The 14,682-nt window shown below is 54.2% G+C and overlaps 2 protein-coding genes across 2 annotated transcripts; one reads left to right on the top strand and one right to left on the bottom strand.

The window, feature by feature from the left end:
- Window positions 1–5,828: 5,828 nt before the first annotated feature.
- Window positions 5,829–8,424, bottom strand: RPL28 (ribosomal protein L28). Its single transcript, XM_027037408.2, has 5 exons — window positions 8,356–8,424; window positions 7,905–7,993; window positions 7,686–7,809; window positions 6,055–6,173; window positions 5,829–5,963 (listed from the first exon to the last, which is right to left on the bottom strand). Exons 2-5 carry the CDS (start codon window positions 7,983–7,985, stop codon window positions 5,874–5,876), a joined length of 414 nt encoding a protein of 137 aa, XP_026893209.2. The 5' UTR covers window positions 7,986–7,993; window positions 8,356–8,424; the 3' UTR covers window positions 5,829–5,873.
- A 1,886-nt stretch (window positions 8,425–10,310) lies between these two features.
- Window positions 10,311–14,584, top strand: TMEM238 (transmembrane protein 238). Its single transcript, XM_027037405.2, has 2 exons — window positions 10,311–11,075; window positions 13,839–14,584. Exon 1 carries the CDS (start codon window positions 10,535–10,537, stop codon window positions 11,066–11,068), a length of 534 nt encoding a protein of 177 aa, XP_026893206.1. The 5' UTR covers window positions 10,311–10,534; the 3' UTR covers window positions 11,069–11,075; window positions 13,839–14,584.
- The last annotated feature ends 98 nt before the right edge of the window (window positions 14,585–14,682 follow it).

The following is a 14,682-nucleotide window of genomic DNA, read 5'->3' as shown; positions in this document are numbered from 1 at the left end:
CCTGGGGCAGGTTAGCCTCATGTACACAGGCAGCTTTTACTGGCCTGGCCCTCTGGACTGCAGGCTGGTGGTCCTGGTCTCAGACCGATGGGGGGTGGGGCAGAGGTAAAGGCTGTAAAGCCCGAGTGGTGGGAGGGTGGGAGGGACCTCGAAGGCAGAGGCCCGGCAGCCAGCTGGCTTCAAATTGGCTTATTGTCCATTAACAAAATTTGTGGTCCCCTGTCAAAAAATGATCATGAAAAGAGAAAGGGAAACATGTCTACATAAAGACTTGTACATGAACTTTCAGAGTTGCTCCCTTTCTGATGGACAAAAAGTGGAAATAATCCAAAGGTTCAGCAGATGGACTAAAATTGTGAGTTCATAGAATGGAATACTACTCAGCAAAATACTGATACAAAAACCAGCTTAGATGAATCACAAAAATAGTCTCTACTAAGTGAAGCCCTATACATAAATACAAAATACTTGGTTCCACTTACAATGAAATTCTAGAACTGGCAATATTGGTCACTAGTGGCTGAGAACAGGTCACTGGCTATCTGCAATCAAGGAAAACATGCACAGGGGCAGGGGGAACCTTCTGGAGTGATGAGTATATCCCAGATCTTGATCCTATCGGTGGTCACACAGGTGCATAAATTTGTCAAAACTTCAACTAAAAATGGGTGTATTTTTATGTAAACTATCAATGAAGCTTATTTAATTAAGCCAATAGCTTCATTTATCTAGAGTAGAAGATAAGTCAGTGGGGCAGAAGATTTTGCAAGACGTATAACCAAAAAGTACTAATTCAAAGAATGTGTAAAGAGCCCCTCCAAATCAATAAGAAAAAGAACACAAAAGAAACTGGTGAAAGCACGTCACAAAAGAGGAAATCCAAAAACTACTCCTCGCTCGTAGCTGAGAAAATGCAGTGTAAAAGCCAACAGTGATACTGCTCCACTCCCACGGAACCAATAACGGTCGTTCATGTCTAACAATACCAAGGTTGTAGAGCCACAGACCCCATCGTGTGGCCCTGGTGGGAGCAGCAAATGCTAAAACGCACGCGGAAATGTCGAAAGCACGCGTACCTTGTTACTCGGCATTCTTACACACACAGCAGGCTTTAAACAACATCTGTCCTCATTACACGCACTGTAAACGCGGTTGTAGGTTCAAGAAACAATACCATAGGACAAAAAGTGAACTACCACTGCTCCCAGCAGCAGGGAAAAATCACAAACGTCATGATCAGCCAGACCAGCAAGTCATAAAAGATGCCCACAATTCGAAGGCCTTCGTGCACAATTCCAAAGCAGGCAAAAATAAGTTGTACTGCTGAACATACATACGTAGGTTGTAAAACTGTAAAAGATTGTCTACATAAAGTTGGCCATTCTGGTTACCTTAAACTGGCGAGAAACCCAGGTGGACTTCTGGGGAGCAGGTAGTCCTGTTTCTTTACTTGGGTGTTGATTATGTGGATGCTTGCTTTATAATTCTTTTCTATATGTGTGTGTGTGTGTGTGTGTGTGTGTGTGTGTGTATTGAATCCTGAAATACACTATTTCAGGATTAAAATTTTTTTTTAATGTTTATTTTTGAGAGAGAGAGAGACTACAAGCAGAGGAGGGGCAGAGAGAGATAGAGACACAGAATTTGAAGCAGGCTCCAGGCTCCGAGCTGTCAGCACAGAGCCCGACCCGGGGCTCGAACCCACGAACCGTGAGATCATGACCTGAGTCAAAGTCGGATGCTCAACCGACTGAGCCACCCAGGTGTCCCTGAGGATTTTTAAAACAAAAAAACTCTTTATGTGTGGATATGGACCAATCTCCAAACTAGATTAAGTTGGGGGGGGGGGGGAAGCAACATGTGAACAGTGCAAACTATTTTTTTTTATTTTGTTTAAAATAGGATATGTGTTATTTGTTTGCCTATGCATTCAAAGCTTCTGGAAGGTTACTTTAGAACCTGCAAATATTGGGGCACCTCAGTCGTTTGGGCATCCAACTTCAGCTCAGGTCATGATCTTGCAGTTCTCGCGGGTTCGAGCCCCGCATCAGGCTCTATGCTGACAGTTTGGACGGAGCCTGGAGCCTGCTTCTGATTCTGTGTCTCCCTCTCTCTCTGCCCCTCCCTCACCTTGTGCTCTGTCTCTCTCAAAAATAAATAAATGTAAAAAAAAAATTAAAAAAAAAAAAGAACCTGCAAATATTAATTGCCTCAAGGAAGCAGAGCTTGGGATACCTTGTGATTGTTACTCTTTCAAAAAACAAAGACTTGATTTTTTTTTTTTTTTAGATAAAAGTTTCTACAAAGAAACAGATCCCTCTAATTCCTATCTCCCCAACGGCCCCCTTCATCGGGGACAACCAGTGTTAGCAGCTGCTTAGCAGCTGCTTGTATATTTTTCTAGAGAGATTCTACACAAACGCAGGCAGTCAAATATACAATCCTGTTAATCCTTTTATTCTCCCACAGCACACAGCGTCCTGCACACCGCATGCCGCTCCTTGCTCTTTCAACGTAACTAGAAGTCTTGGAAGTCTGTCCAAATCAGCACTTCCCTGCTCTTAGCTGCCTAGTGTCCCATCACATACATGCGCCATGACTTACCCCATCCTGTATTGATTGACCAACGACGCTGGAACGAATAATCTTTGGAGATGGGCCTTGTGGCACACAGGGAGTATGTCCTTACAGCAAATCTTATACATGACGTTACTGGGCCAAAGTGTTACAATTACGTTTGTAATTTGTAGATATTGCCAAATTGTGCCCCGTGGGGTTTGTCCCAGTTTGCGTTCTGTTAGCAATATAAGGGTGCCCATTCCCCCATGCCCTCACTAGTGCTTTGATTTTGACCCAACATTTGGATTTTTCCCAGTCTGGGAGTTACAGACTATCTTGTTTTTTTTTTGTTTTGTTTTGTTTTAACAGACTTTACTTTTTAGAACAGTTCTGGACTTACAGAAAAATTATGAAAAGTGTCCCCGATTGCTGCCTCTCTCCCATAAATACTATACAAAATATAGATGCTAGGGACACCAGGGTGGGTCAGTCAGTTAAGCGTCCGACTTCGGCTCAGGTCATCATCTCATAGTCTGTGAGATGGAGCCCCGCATTGGTCTCGGAGCTGACAGTGCTGAGCCTGCTTGGGATTCTCTCTCTCCTCTCTCTGCCCCTCCCCCATGCACAGGCACCTGTGTGCACTCGCTATCTCAAAATCAACAAACCTTAAAAAAGAAAAAATGTAGACGCTAAAACAAAGTTGCTGGTGTTGCTGAAAGCCCAGAGCCAGGGGTGAACATACAGTAAGGGCTAACTCAGCAGGCTGCTCAAACCCCACACATGCACGGGGCATGCACGTGGGTATTTGTGAAGAGTTTCCAATAACTTCCAAGAACAACACACAACAAACAGGTTGTGGAGCCAGGGGCTGGGATGCTGGGGCCCCTTTGCCCCTGGATACTCTTCTTCCATTTGCACACCTCCAAACCACGTGCGTGCACGTTATTTTCATGACTTTAAAAGAATAGATGGTTTTATTCCAGCCAAGTGACTACAAGAGAAACAAAGGGAAATCAACAAATTTGCTGGACAGCCTGGTTCAGAAATGCTGCAGATGTCATGACATTCACAAACACACACGGCCGCTAGCACAAACTTGGGAACCACAGGGTATTGGGGTGTATGGATTCAGCACGTGTGCTCACAAGTGCCCTGGAAAACACACATGGTTTCCCGTGCAAGCAGAGTTATAAACATGGGAAGACATCTCCGATGGTCTGAGTCCATCCGGTCAAAATAATTTATAATAATAAACATTCATTCATGCAATTATGATTTGTGGGCATGACACGGCAGGTCTCTTCCTAAGCTTTTTACACCCTATATCTTCTCAATAGCCTTAGGAAGTAGGATCTGTTGATGTAGACATCACAGATGAGGGAACAAGGTCATAGGAAAGTTTAGTATATGCATACATGTACACACACATATCTCAACGTATCTGATATGCCAGTGCTAATGGAAATATAGTATGATTAAGGCCAGCCTCTCAGCCGAGCCCGTGTTGAGTGACCCTGTGACAGCAGCCAAGGGTGTGTCCTACCCTCAACTCAATTCTGCAGACCTTTTGAGCTAGTGCTGGAGACGCAGCAGCAAACAAAACCACAATCTCTGCTTTGTGGACCCCTGAAGAAATCAGGCACTTGAAATGCTTCTCTCTCAGAGATGGGGAAAACTGAGGCATTGAGCCACCAGGGGACCCACCCACAAAGGCACCCCTCGAGGCAGGGGTCCTGCCCTGATGCAGACAGGGGGGCCTCTGCAGGATGCCTTTGGCCGCAGGGCTCTGGAGTGGAGACAGGGAGCAGGGGTGTTCCATAACATAGTCTCCAGAATAGTAAGAGACCAGGGGTCTCCTGTGTGGGATCCTTGACCTGTGGCATACTGGCTGGCACAGGGTGTGTATGCAGGAAACAGGTCAGGGCAATGACAATGTGACCCCTTCCCAACCTGAGCCTAGGACACCTGCTTTGTCGAGTGACTGCGGCTGTTGGGAGAAACAGCCACTCCCCGTGTGTCTGCATATACACACACACACAGATTTGCACACAAACACATCCTGCTTCTTGCTGTACTTGCTTCTGGAAGACCAAAAACCCACTGCTACTGAGCACTTGTCTTGTGCAGGCCCTCTTCTCGCCAGCCCACTCAGTTCTGACAGGAGGCACAGAGAGGTCCAGTTACTTGCCCAGAGCCACACAGCTAGTGGTTGACATGTTGGTGGGACCCAGGCAACCAGGTCCCATGCCTAGCAGCCATCACCAGCTGTTAAACACCAGGAGACAAGGGGTGGAAGCCACCAGAAACTACTCTAGCTCCTCAGGATAGGAGAGAAGGCGTGGCCCAGTGAAGGGGTTGTGTGTGGTTCCCAGCCCGAACAGGACACCTAAGGTCACCCGTAGCTGGTGGCTCCTGCCCATTATGGGGGCTGAGCACTCAGGAGCCACCACTGAGCCCAAGACCAGCAACTCTGGCTTCAGACGGGCAAGGCAGAGATGGACACACTCCTGGCCCCCATGGCCAGGGCTCTGCCCATCCCTCCTGGGACCCTTCACTCCCGTGGGCCTGGTGCTTAATTCCCAGGAGGGCTGGGAGCTGCCCCAGGACCCGCTTCCGGCAGGAACCATCTGGACACCCTCTAGGAAGGGTCCACTGTCCAGTCTGAGACCACAAAGCCCTAGAGCATACGTGCTCTCGTGTTCACAGGCCACACATGCATGAGGCATGAACCAGGACATGAACAGGACATGACAGTGGGCCGACCCTTGGCCCCAATCCTCATCCATGAGATTGAGGCTCCACCAGTCTTTCTTGAAGCTGTGTCCCGTGTCAACAGAGTCTGAGACTGTGAGGACTATAGTCAACTTTACGTGTTTAGCATCCACTTTCTAATCTGCTGCATTGGACAGTCACCTGTGATGTTCAGAGTAAGAATTTGTACCAGGGGCACCGAGGCGGCTCAGGTCATGATCCCACAGTTCTGGAGTTCGAGCCCCTGGTCGGGCTGCTTGGGATGCTCTCACCTCTCTCTGCCCCTCCCCTGCTTGCTGTCTCACAAATACACATTAAAAAAAAAGAAAAAGGAAGACCCTGTACCAATCCCCAGCCTGAGGGGCAGGAACACTGGCCTGGACATCACCAGCAAGACCTGGGCCTGGGCTCCACCAGCCCCCACCCTGGGCCCTCCGGTCCCCGGATGCTGTGACCTGTGTTATGGCGAAGAACACCCTGCACAAGCAGGCACACACACGCAGGCGCGGAGCCCCAGGCGAGGTGGCTGACATCTTTATTGCTTGGGAGGGGGAAACAGGTGCTCAGGAGCTCTTGGTGGGGCGGGCGCGCCTCCTCTTCACCATCACCGGCTTCTGGCTGCGCAGGATGGCGCTGGCTCTGCGAATGGCGGCCTAGAGCGACAAGGAACGGGCTCAGCCGACCAGCCCTCCCCCAAGGAGGGGTCGGCAGAGGCCCCACCTCAGTTCTGGCAGCCCCACTCACCATGCGCAGGTCTGGACGGTACTTGTTCTTGCGGATCATGTGCCGGATGCTGCTGAGGGTGGCCCGGGCGTTCTTGTTGATGGTGGTCCGCACGTAGGAGGTGGCAGGTTTTCGCTGGCCTAGAGGGTGGCAGGGGTCAGCCTGACAGTCGTCTGGATCTTTAGAGGACCTCCCAGGCAATGGTGGTGCGGTCTCACAACGGACACACGGGTGCCAACGCCATCCACCCATGTACTGCCACAGGCCAGGCCCAGCTGAGCACCCTGACGGGTCTTCTCCCGTGTCCCTAACAGTCATCAACTCACTTGACAAAGGAATGCAGAAGCACTGGAAGGAGAACTCTCATCCAAGGTCACAGGCACACAGCACAGTTAGGTGAACACAGGCTATCTGCCTGTGCCCTGCGGGCACAACCCCCATGCTGGCCAAGCAGCCAGTGCTCTGGACACCACAGCTCTGGTCTCTTCCTGCCCTACCCCCAGGGCCCAGGCTACCCCGTCTGGAACAAGGGTGTGAGACAATCCGTGAGTCTTGGCTGAGTTGCTGGCAAGCCACGAAGGGGCCAGGTAAGGCCAAGGTGAGGAAGAGCCCTGGGCCAAGCACCTGCCCTCCCACATGCCTGCACAGGCAGAGCCAGGACTCCCGCTACCCACGATCAAAAGGAAAGCACCCCCTTTCTTGTGCCACAAAGCTGCAGGCCTAGGTTTAGGATCTCAAGTAGAACAATGGGGTCCTGGGTAGACTCCAGGCTCGAAAAAAAAGATTGTAATAAAAGGGGTCACCCAAGAAACCAAGGACGCTGCACCACACCAGTGATTTTAAACACTGGCCTTGACCAAGCTGCTGACCTCAGAGCAGAAACATTGCCTCCTCATGTCAGTCCAGTTTGACAGCCCGGGGGGGGCCACCCAACAATGTGAGAAGAAAGTACAGTTTTCAGGGCCCAGAGCACCAGAACAGGGTTTTCGGGAGTACCGGAACCCTACAAGCTCGTTCCAAGCTCCCTCTTGCTCGGGTGCTGTGCTCCTCAGAAGGGACAGTAATCCCCCTCTGGCGTGGGAGGGAGTCCCATCAAGAGCCTACAGGCCGTGGCCACTGCTGTCACTGAACAGCATGCTGGACTGCAAACCCAAAGAGAAAGCAGCCGTACTCAGAGCCCAGGGAAATCCTCATTCCGATCGCTTAAACTAACCCCCTTCCCCACCTCCCCAAGAACAAAGATGGTGGAGCTGGAATACCGACTCAACCTTTACCAGCCTCAGAAGCTTTGTCCCTGTGACCTGCTAAAGACACCTGTCCAGGCCCCAGAGCAGTTTATGGGCGTCACACTACTGCTGCTTCCCATGCAGAACTAGCCTGTCACTTCTTACCTGCTGGCCTGTTTTCCCACCTGTGAAATGGGGACATCTACCTCCCCGACATGCTTCAAGGACTTAACCTGAAAACATCACACGACCGTGCAATCCTGCAACTTAGCCCTTAGAACCACCTGGTGTGGATGAGATCCTGCTACGCTTAACGGATGCTCACACAGCTTCCCTACGGATCTGGGGAATCCTCGATTCCACAGCATTACAGCTGTGACCCGAGAGGGGCCTGCAGCCCGGAGCCAAGCCAGGGCGAATGCTCACCGGATCTCCGCTTCATCACCACCACCACCCCTTTGCCGTCTGCCGCCGGCTCTACGCCCACAGTCTTGCGGTGAATCAGCCCGTTGTAGCGGAAGGAGTTGCGAGCCTTCAGGTTATTGGGCTCCTGGGAAGGAGAACGCATCGGGGTCGCGAGGAGGGAAGGGGCCCCGAGACCGCGAGAGTGCCCCCCTCAGACCCCGGCGTCCCAGCCCCACTCACGGTGCTGTACGTCTGCTTGTTCCTCTTAATCAGGAAGCTGGAGCAGTTCCGCACGACCATCCATTGCAGGTGGGCGGACATGGCGGCAGCTGCGGGAAAAGGGGCAGGGACAGGAGTCAAAGGGAGTCCCGGACCGGCGCCTCAGGGGCAGGGTGTGACTGGGAACCAGGGCGAATAGGGGTCCCCAGGGGCACACAGCGACCTGGCACTTTGCCAGACGGGGCTGGATGACCTGAGGCGGCGGCCCGAACTCGGGAGGCCGAGACTAACTGTGGGGGATGCAGGGGTGAGAACTCGAGAATTCACAGCGATTTCCAGCGGTGGAGTCGGGGGGGGGGGCGGACAGCCAAGGACACAAGGGGCGCAGCGACTGAGGCCACGCAAAGGCAGAGACCCAGGGCCGCGGAAAAGTGCTGCGACCACGCGGGCCGACGGAGAAGCCAAACCTCACCTCCGCTCCCTACAGCAGCCGGAGACGGAAAGAGGCAAGCAGGGGGCGGGGCGACGCCTTTAATACCAACACGCATTTCCGCTTCCTCCGTGAGCTCGCACCGCCCCCGCCTCTCCCCGCCTCCTTCCGTCCGCCTCCGAGGCGGCTCGGAAATGTTCGGCCTCTTCCGCCAGCTGGTCTCCTGCCGCTCGAAGACCTTCGGAACTCTTTGGGCAGGGACCCGAGGGCGTGTTCTCGGAGGCGGAGCGCCACCGTTCCGGGGGCCCTTCGTGTGTTTTCGGAATTCCACGGCTGGATTTCCGAGTGGGTCCAGTTCGAGAGGCCCCAAGTCCCTTTCCTCAGCGGTTTCTCTCCGGGGTTGCTCACCAGCGCTTGGCACAGTATAGGCGCTCAACAAGCACTTGTTTTATGAATGAACGTGCCAATGCGTGAATTACCTAAGGCCAGCTCCAGCGTCTTCGGATCCTTCCGCTCTTCGTAACCTCTCGGCTATTCCCGACGAAGGCCCGGAGGCCCGCTCGGCCGTTTTCGGAAATCTCAGGAAACGCTCTTCCCCCGGGGTGGCGGCCTTCTCTTATTGGCGCTTGCCCTTTCGGGTCTGTTCGGAAACCCTCGATTTCCATTCGGCCACATTCGGAATTCTGTAGCTAATCCCGACAGACCTCTCAGTTTGCCGGCCTCAGGTCCTTTTAAAATAAACTCTTAGGGGCGCCTGGGTGGCTCAGTCGGTTGAGCGTCCGACTTCGGCTCAGGTCATGATCTCACACTCCGTGAGTTGGAGCCCCACGTCGGACTCTGTGCTGACAGCTCAGAGCCTGGAGCCTGCTTCCGATTCTGTGTCTCCCTCTCTCTGACCCTCCCTCGTTCATGATCTTTCTCTGTCTCAACAATAAGTAGACATAAAAAAAATAAACTCTTAAACCGTTTAGAGTCTAGAGTTTAGAGTCTAGAGATAAGCTAGACGGAATCTCCTCGCAGACTGCCACCCCAGGAGGGCATAGATTCCCTCTAAAGGTCGAGTTCCTTGGAGAAAAAGAGATTTGCGTGGGAAAGCTCTTGGTTCCTTTAGGGGGTCCATACCTGTTGGCCCAGCCTCTTTTCCGTGCCTTGCTGCCTCCCGCTCCCGTTCTCCCGTTCTCCCCTCTCCAGTGTGCCCACTGTCACACCCGTTAAACTTTCTGGAGGTTTATTTTTTGCCTGATGTAGATCTGTGGCTTCAGCCTCACCAGCACGGGGCTTGGCGCTTGCTGGTGGTGGTGAGGATCTCAGGGGACCCCAGCTCACTAAAAGGAATGGCAATGGCTTAGGTCTACCCCATTATTAATGGCACCCTGGTGTGTGATCATTTCTGGGAATTCCTTGAGGGCAGGAGCCTCCTCTGGTCCCTCTCTATGCTTTTGGGCTTCACCCCGAATGAGTCCTGGCAGTCCAGAGGCACTAGGGAAAACCTCCTGAGCAGACGGGAACCAGGGTATCGGCCTGCTGCCCCCATCAGAGCGCCCAGAGTCTGGAAGGCAGCTGTGCTCACCGCTATAACCACCAGCGCTGCACCAGAGCGCCCAGGATCTAATGGTTGGTGTCCACAGGGCTGCGAGAACCATCCACCTTCGTGCCTCTAGGTTCATTCCCAGGGGCACGAGAGGCCCCAGGAGACAGGCAATGAGTGAGAGAAAGCTCCGTAGGGCCCATGTTTCTTCCATTAGGGCACCCTGACTGCTGATTCTTTGCCTCCCGGAACTTGCTGGGGTCCAGGGGCCTTGTCTGATTCTTGTATTTGACGCCTCCTCTCCCCCCACCACCTCCACGCCTGGCCCAGCCGTGGGGCGCTGGTGCGCAGGGGGCCCCGGTGACAGGCACTGAGCAGAAACAACGTCGGGGCTCCCATAGCACCCCACGCTGCCTCTTTAGACAACCCTGATCCTTCATGCTCCTTGGGGGTGAATAAGGCCCCTCCCACCTTTATCTGTGAGCCAGGCTGTCCCCCAGCACAGGCCTCTGAGGGCCGGGACGTGCTCAGAAACCGCGGCCAGGGTTCCCCCAAGCCGGGCCGGTCTGCACCCAGCCAGCTCAGGTGACCAGGAGGGCGCCGGGCACACCTGGCGCCGTCCCCTGACCCCGCCCCGGGCCCGGCCGCACCCCGGAACGCTCTCCGGGGGAGCCAGCTTGGCGGAGCAAGGCCATGGCCGCGGCGCCAGCGGTGGGCGCCCCGCAGGGGCCCCCGCCCGGTGTACCGTCCCCGCCGGCCGCCGCGCCAGGGCCTGCGTCCGGCCTGGGCCGCTGCCGGATGGCGCTGCTGCTGGCCGTGGCGCTGGACGTGGCGGGCATGGCGGCGCTGCTGACCGGCGTGTTCGCGCAGCTGCAGGTGCGCGGCCGCGACTTCGGCGACCTGCTCATCTACTCGGGAGCGCTGCTCGTCTTCCTGAGCCTGCTCGGCTGGATCCTCTGGTACACCGGCAACATCGAGATCTCGCGCCAGGAGCTGGAGCGCGACTACGGCCTGCGGCCCTCGGCTCTCGCCCGCCTCGCGCGCAAGCTCTCCCGCCGTTGGTCCGCCCCGGCCTCCTCCTCCGGCCCGCGCGCCGCGCCCGGCTCCCGGGGAGCGCGCCGTGCCGCCCGCACGCCCCCGCCGCCCGCCGCCAGCTCCCGCCGCGTGCGCCTGCAGCTCGCCACGCTCGAGGCCGGGCCCGGGGCGGCGGGCGCCGGCACCGAGTGAGGCCGAGGTGAGGGGCGGGGCGGCGAGTGGGGCGGCAGGGAGAGTTGGAGAGAGCTGGAGAGACAGGGGAGAGACAGGAAGAGTGACGGGGGAGGCGGGGAGAGGGAGGTGGAGAGACGGGGGAGAGCTGGAGAGACGGGGGGTGGGGGGGGTGGGGGGGGAAGAGCTGGAGAGACAGGGCCAGGGCGGGGGGGGGGGGGGAGTGCTGGAGAGAGATGGTGGGGATAGAAGTGGAAAGAATGGGAAAGATGGGGGGATGGAGATGGAGGGAGACAATGGGGAGGAAACACAGGGGTCAAGGTTAGAAAGGAGAGTAGCAAGGCCTAGAGGGTGGAGGCTCAGACAGCAAGGCATGACAGTGGACTTGGAAGACACAAGGAGACCCTGCCCCCCAGATGAGGTCCAGGGATATCTGTTACCTCACCCCCACACTTGGAGACCCTGCTCTGCACCCCAGCCCCCAGCAGCACCAGGTCCCATTTAATCCTCTCTGTGTAACTGGGTCTCTGCCATCACTACTAGTATCATCCCCATCCCAGTAGGGGACATTGAGGCCCAGAAAGGTGCCGCCTCTTGCCCGAGGGCACACAGCTGGGATTCTTCTGAAAAAGAGGGAAAGAGTAAGAACACCAGGAGGAGTGTGAGATGCAGGGAAGCCTCTACTGCTCTTTCCTTCCCTTTTCTCTCTCCTCTACCTTTTATCTCCTTTCCTAAACACACACTCTCCAGCTTTGCTCAAACACCTGCTATGGCTCCCTGTTGCCCTCTGAGAAAATCTTAGCCACTCACTGCATGTGGGCCCCACAAGTTTCAGCCCCGCATCCCCTGCCTTCTTTGCAGTTATGGCACCCCTCCGTGCATGGACACCAGGCTCCCTCATGTCAATTGACCTCTGTTCATGCTTTCCCTTATAGCAGGAGTGCCCTTGCTGTCTGTACTCCACACAGAAAACTTCCCATGTGTTCATTACGGCCCATCTCAATCTTGCTGCCGTTCTTTGGGTCTTCATGTTGTCTGAGTTACCCCTGTTATCTCTTATATCTGTCTTGTTGTATCGGTGTGCTGGTACTATCTCTCCCGCTGGGCAGGCAACATCTTGACGGTAAGGCTTGGGTCTCTAGTGTCTTCATTCTTAGCATGTCCTAGCAAAAAGTAAACTCGGGAAATCAGAGGTTGATGAGCGGGTAGGTGGATGGTTGGATGGGTTGTTGGATGGATGGATGGATGGATGGATGGGTGGATGGGTGGATGGATGGGTTGTTGGGTGGATGTGTGCATAGACGAAGGGGTGGATGGATGGATATGGTTAGATTGATGAACTGGTAGATAGGTGAATGGGTGGTTGGATGGATAGTTTGGGCAGATAGGTAGGTAGATAGATGAGAGAATGGATGGTTGGATCGATGAGTGGATGGCTAGGTAGAACAATGAATGGATGAGTGACTGAATCACTTTCTCAAATGGGTTTCCATAAAAGAGTGAAATCCTGATGTCCTAAGACCTTCTTTGTATGTGAGGAATTAACTTTTCTCCTATGTATTCAGAATGATACTAGTTATATACCCTTCTTTGTGAGAATTCAGAAAATAGTCACTCCAGTCATCTGCTGTGTTCTGTAGTTCAGATGAGGAGACCGGTTTAAGAAAAGATGTATGCGAGGTGCCTGGGTGGCTCAGTTGTTTAAGCGTCTGACTCTTGATCTCTGCTCAGGTCTTGATCTCAGGGTTATGAGTTCAAGCCCTGCTCTGGGCTCTATGTTGGGCTTGGAGCCTACTGAAAGAAAGAAAGAAAGAAAGAAAGAAAGAAAGAAAGAAAGAAAGAAAGAAAAGAAAGAAAGAAAGAAAGAAAGAAAGAAAGAAAGGAGGGAGGGAGGGAGGGAGGGAAGGAAGGAAGAAGGGAGGGAGGGAGGGAAGGAAGGAAGGAAGGAAGGAAGAGAAAGAAAGAAAGAAAGAAAGAAAGAAAGAAAGAAAGAAAGAAAGAAAAATAGAAGATGTTTGCATAGCTGAAGCATCAGCTAACACAAAATTTGGCATATAATACAGAAATACTCACCAGTGGTTAAAATTACCCCTGAAAATCCTTTACCTTGCCCCAAAGTCTAATACATCTGGATGGATCTCCGGCTGGAGCCGCCTGCCTGCCAGAAACATGGGCCAAGCTGACTGGTGCGAAGGCCCCTGTTAGAAGGAAGACAGGCCTGTTCAAACACAGGACTCCTTAGTGGGCAGGGTGAAGTGTTTCCAGTGCATGAAGGACAGAGAACTGTAATTGTAACACAGGGACCTGAAGATTCTGGCCCTGGGTCACTCCCTTCTCCCTCTGGAGCCAAAATCCGTTGAGTGGACAGACAGAGCCACTACCATTCTGTTATTTATCCCCTCTTGTTGTTTTCTTTCTCTGTCAATCTCTCTTTTTCTCTGTCCCTGTGTCCCTGTCTCTGTCCCTGTCTCCTGTGTCTCTTTGTCTCGGTCTCTGTGCCCATCTTTCCCTCTACACGTCTCTGTCTCTCCTCTCTCACTTTCCTGTCACTCATTCTCTACCTGGCACCACTGGGCTCCGGAGAGTTAAAGGCCCACAGGTGCTGCCTCGAAGGGGGGCCTGGAGGGAGATGAAGGAACAAAGGAGAAGGTGTGTGAGCTCCCTGGGGCTAAAGCAGCAAGAAGGGGCTCCCTTCCCCTGCACCCTCAGGCTGCTGGGTGGGGGGCCCAGCAGATGCATGGATACTGGGAGGGGTCCCGAATAGCCACTAACCCTTCCCTTCCTCCTGCAGACGAACCCATGGCCCCACCTGTTGGCACTGGACCAGGATGTGCAGCTGTGCCCAAAATCATTTGGCCACCAGGATGCCTATCTGTCCTCCCCCATTGCCTCCCCCCCCCCCCCCCCATAAATGGCTCTGCCTCCTAACACTGTGTGTCTGTCTGGGAGAGGGACAGCCCTGGGGCCGGGCCACACCCCCAGAGGAGCTGCCCATGCCCTTGGGGACCTTGTAGCCAGCTTCACACCGACCCCCCACAGAGGGCGATGGGAGAGTGGGGCCAGGATCTTGAGCACAGATGCCCCCTCCCTCAGTCCACACCTCCCTCAGCCCAGGCCCCTCTGGTGGTTTGGGAGGTCCTCCGAGAAGCACGCAGAGGGACAAATTAGACTTGCAAAATATCTATTGGGAGGAAGCATGTATGGAGGGTAGTTGGTGACACCTGAGATTGGGGGGAGGGCTGGTCAGGATGAGTCTTCAACTGTCTGCACTTCCTCGAAAATGTCTGTCTGGCCTGTGGAGAGTCTGAGAGTAAAGTTGTCCACTGGAGACAGCCCGGGTCCAGCAGGGGCCCCTCCCATGCTCAGGCACTGATGGGAAGCCAGGCACATGCTTGGGGACAGGATCCCAAGGGTAGGCAGCAGGCAGAGGCTGACAGTCCGTGATGCTCCCGCAGGAGAGCTGAGGACCACATTTTCATGGCGGCAGGATACCACCCCAGCCCAGTTCGGGCACCCCTCAGCCCTGCAGCCTCAGCCCAGGCCACCCCCTGCTTACCCACTCCCCCCCCAGCCCCCCCCTCAACCCCCCCCCCCCACGATCACGCACACACTCGAGCACACACACACACGCTCAC

The sequence above is a fragment of the Acinonyx jubatus genome, chromosome E2 (assembly GCF_027475565.1).
Source record: "Acinonyx jubatus isolate Ajub_Pintada_27869175 chromosome E2, VMU_Ajub_asm_v1.0, whole genome shotgun sequence".
Taxonomy (NCBI): domain Eukaryota; kingdom Metazoa; phylum Chordata; class Mammalia; order Carnivora; family Felidae; genus Acinonyx; species Acinonyx jubatus.
The sequence above is the reverse complement of the archived record's forward strand: the minus strand, read 5'-3'. Positions and strand labels throughout refer to the sequence as shown.

Bases quoted from the DNA above. Each gene is read 5' to 3' on its own strand.
- RPL28 (XM_027037408.2), bottom strand. From the start codon at position 7,985: ATGTCCGCCCACCTGCAATGGATGGTCGTGCGGAACTGCTCCAGCTTC. The intron at 7,810-7,904 runs GTGAGTGGGGCT...TCTCCTTCCCAG, and splicing joins ACAAGCAGACGTACAGCACC to GAGCCCAATAACCTGAAGGC. The intron at 6,174-7,685 runs GTGAGCATTCGC...GCCACCCTCTAG, and splicing joins GGTGATGAAGCGGAGATCCG to GCCAGCGAAAACCTGCCACC.
- TMEM238 (XM_027037405.2), top strand. From the start codon at position 10,535: ATGGCCGCGGCGCCAGCGGTGGGCGCCCCGCAGGGGCCCCCGCCCGGT.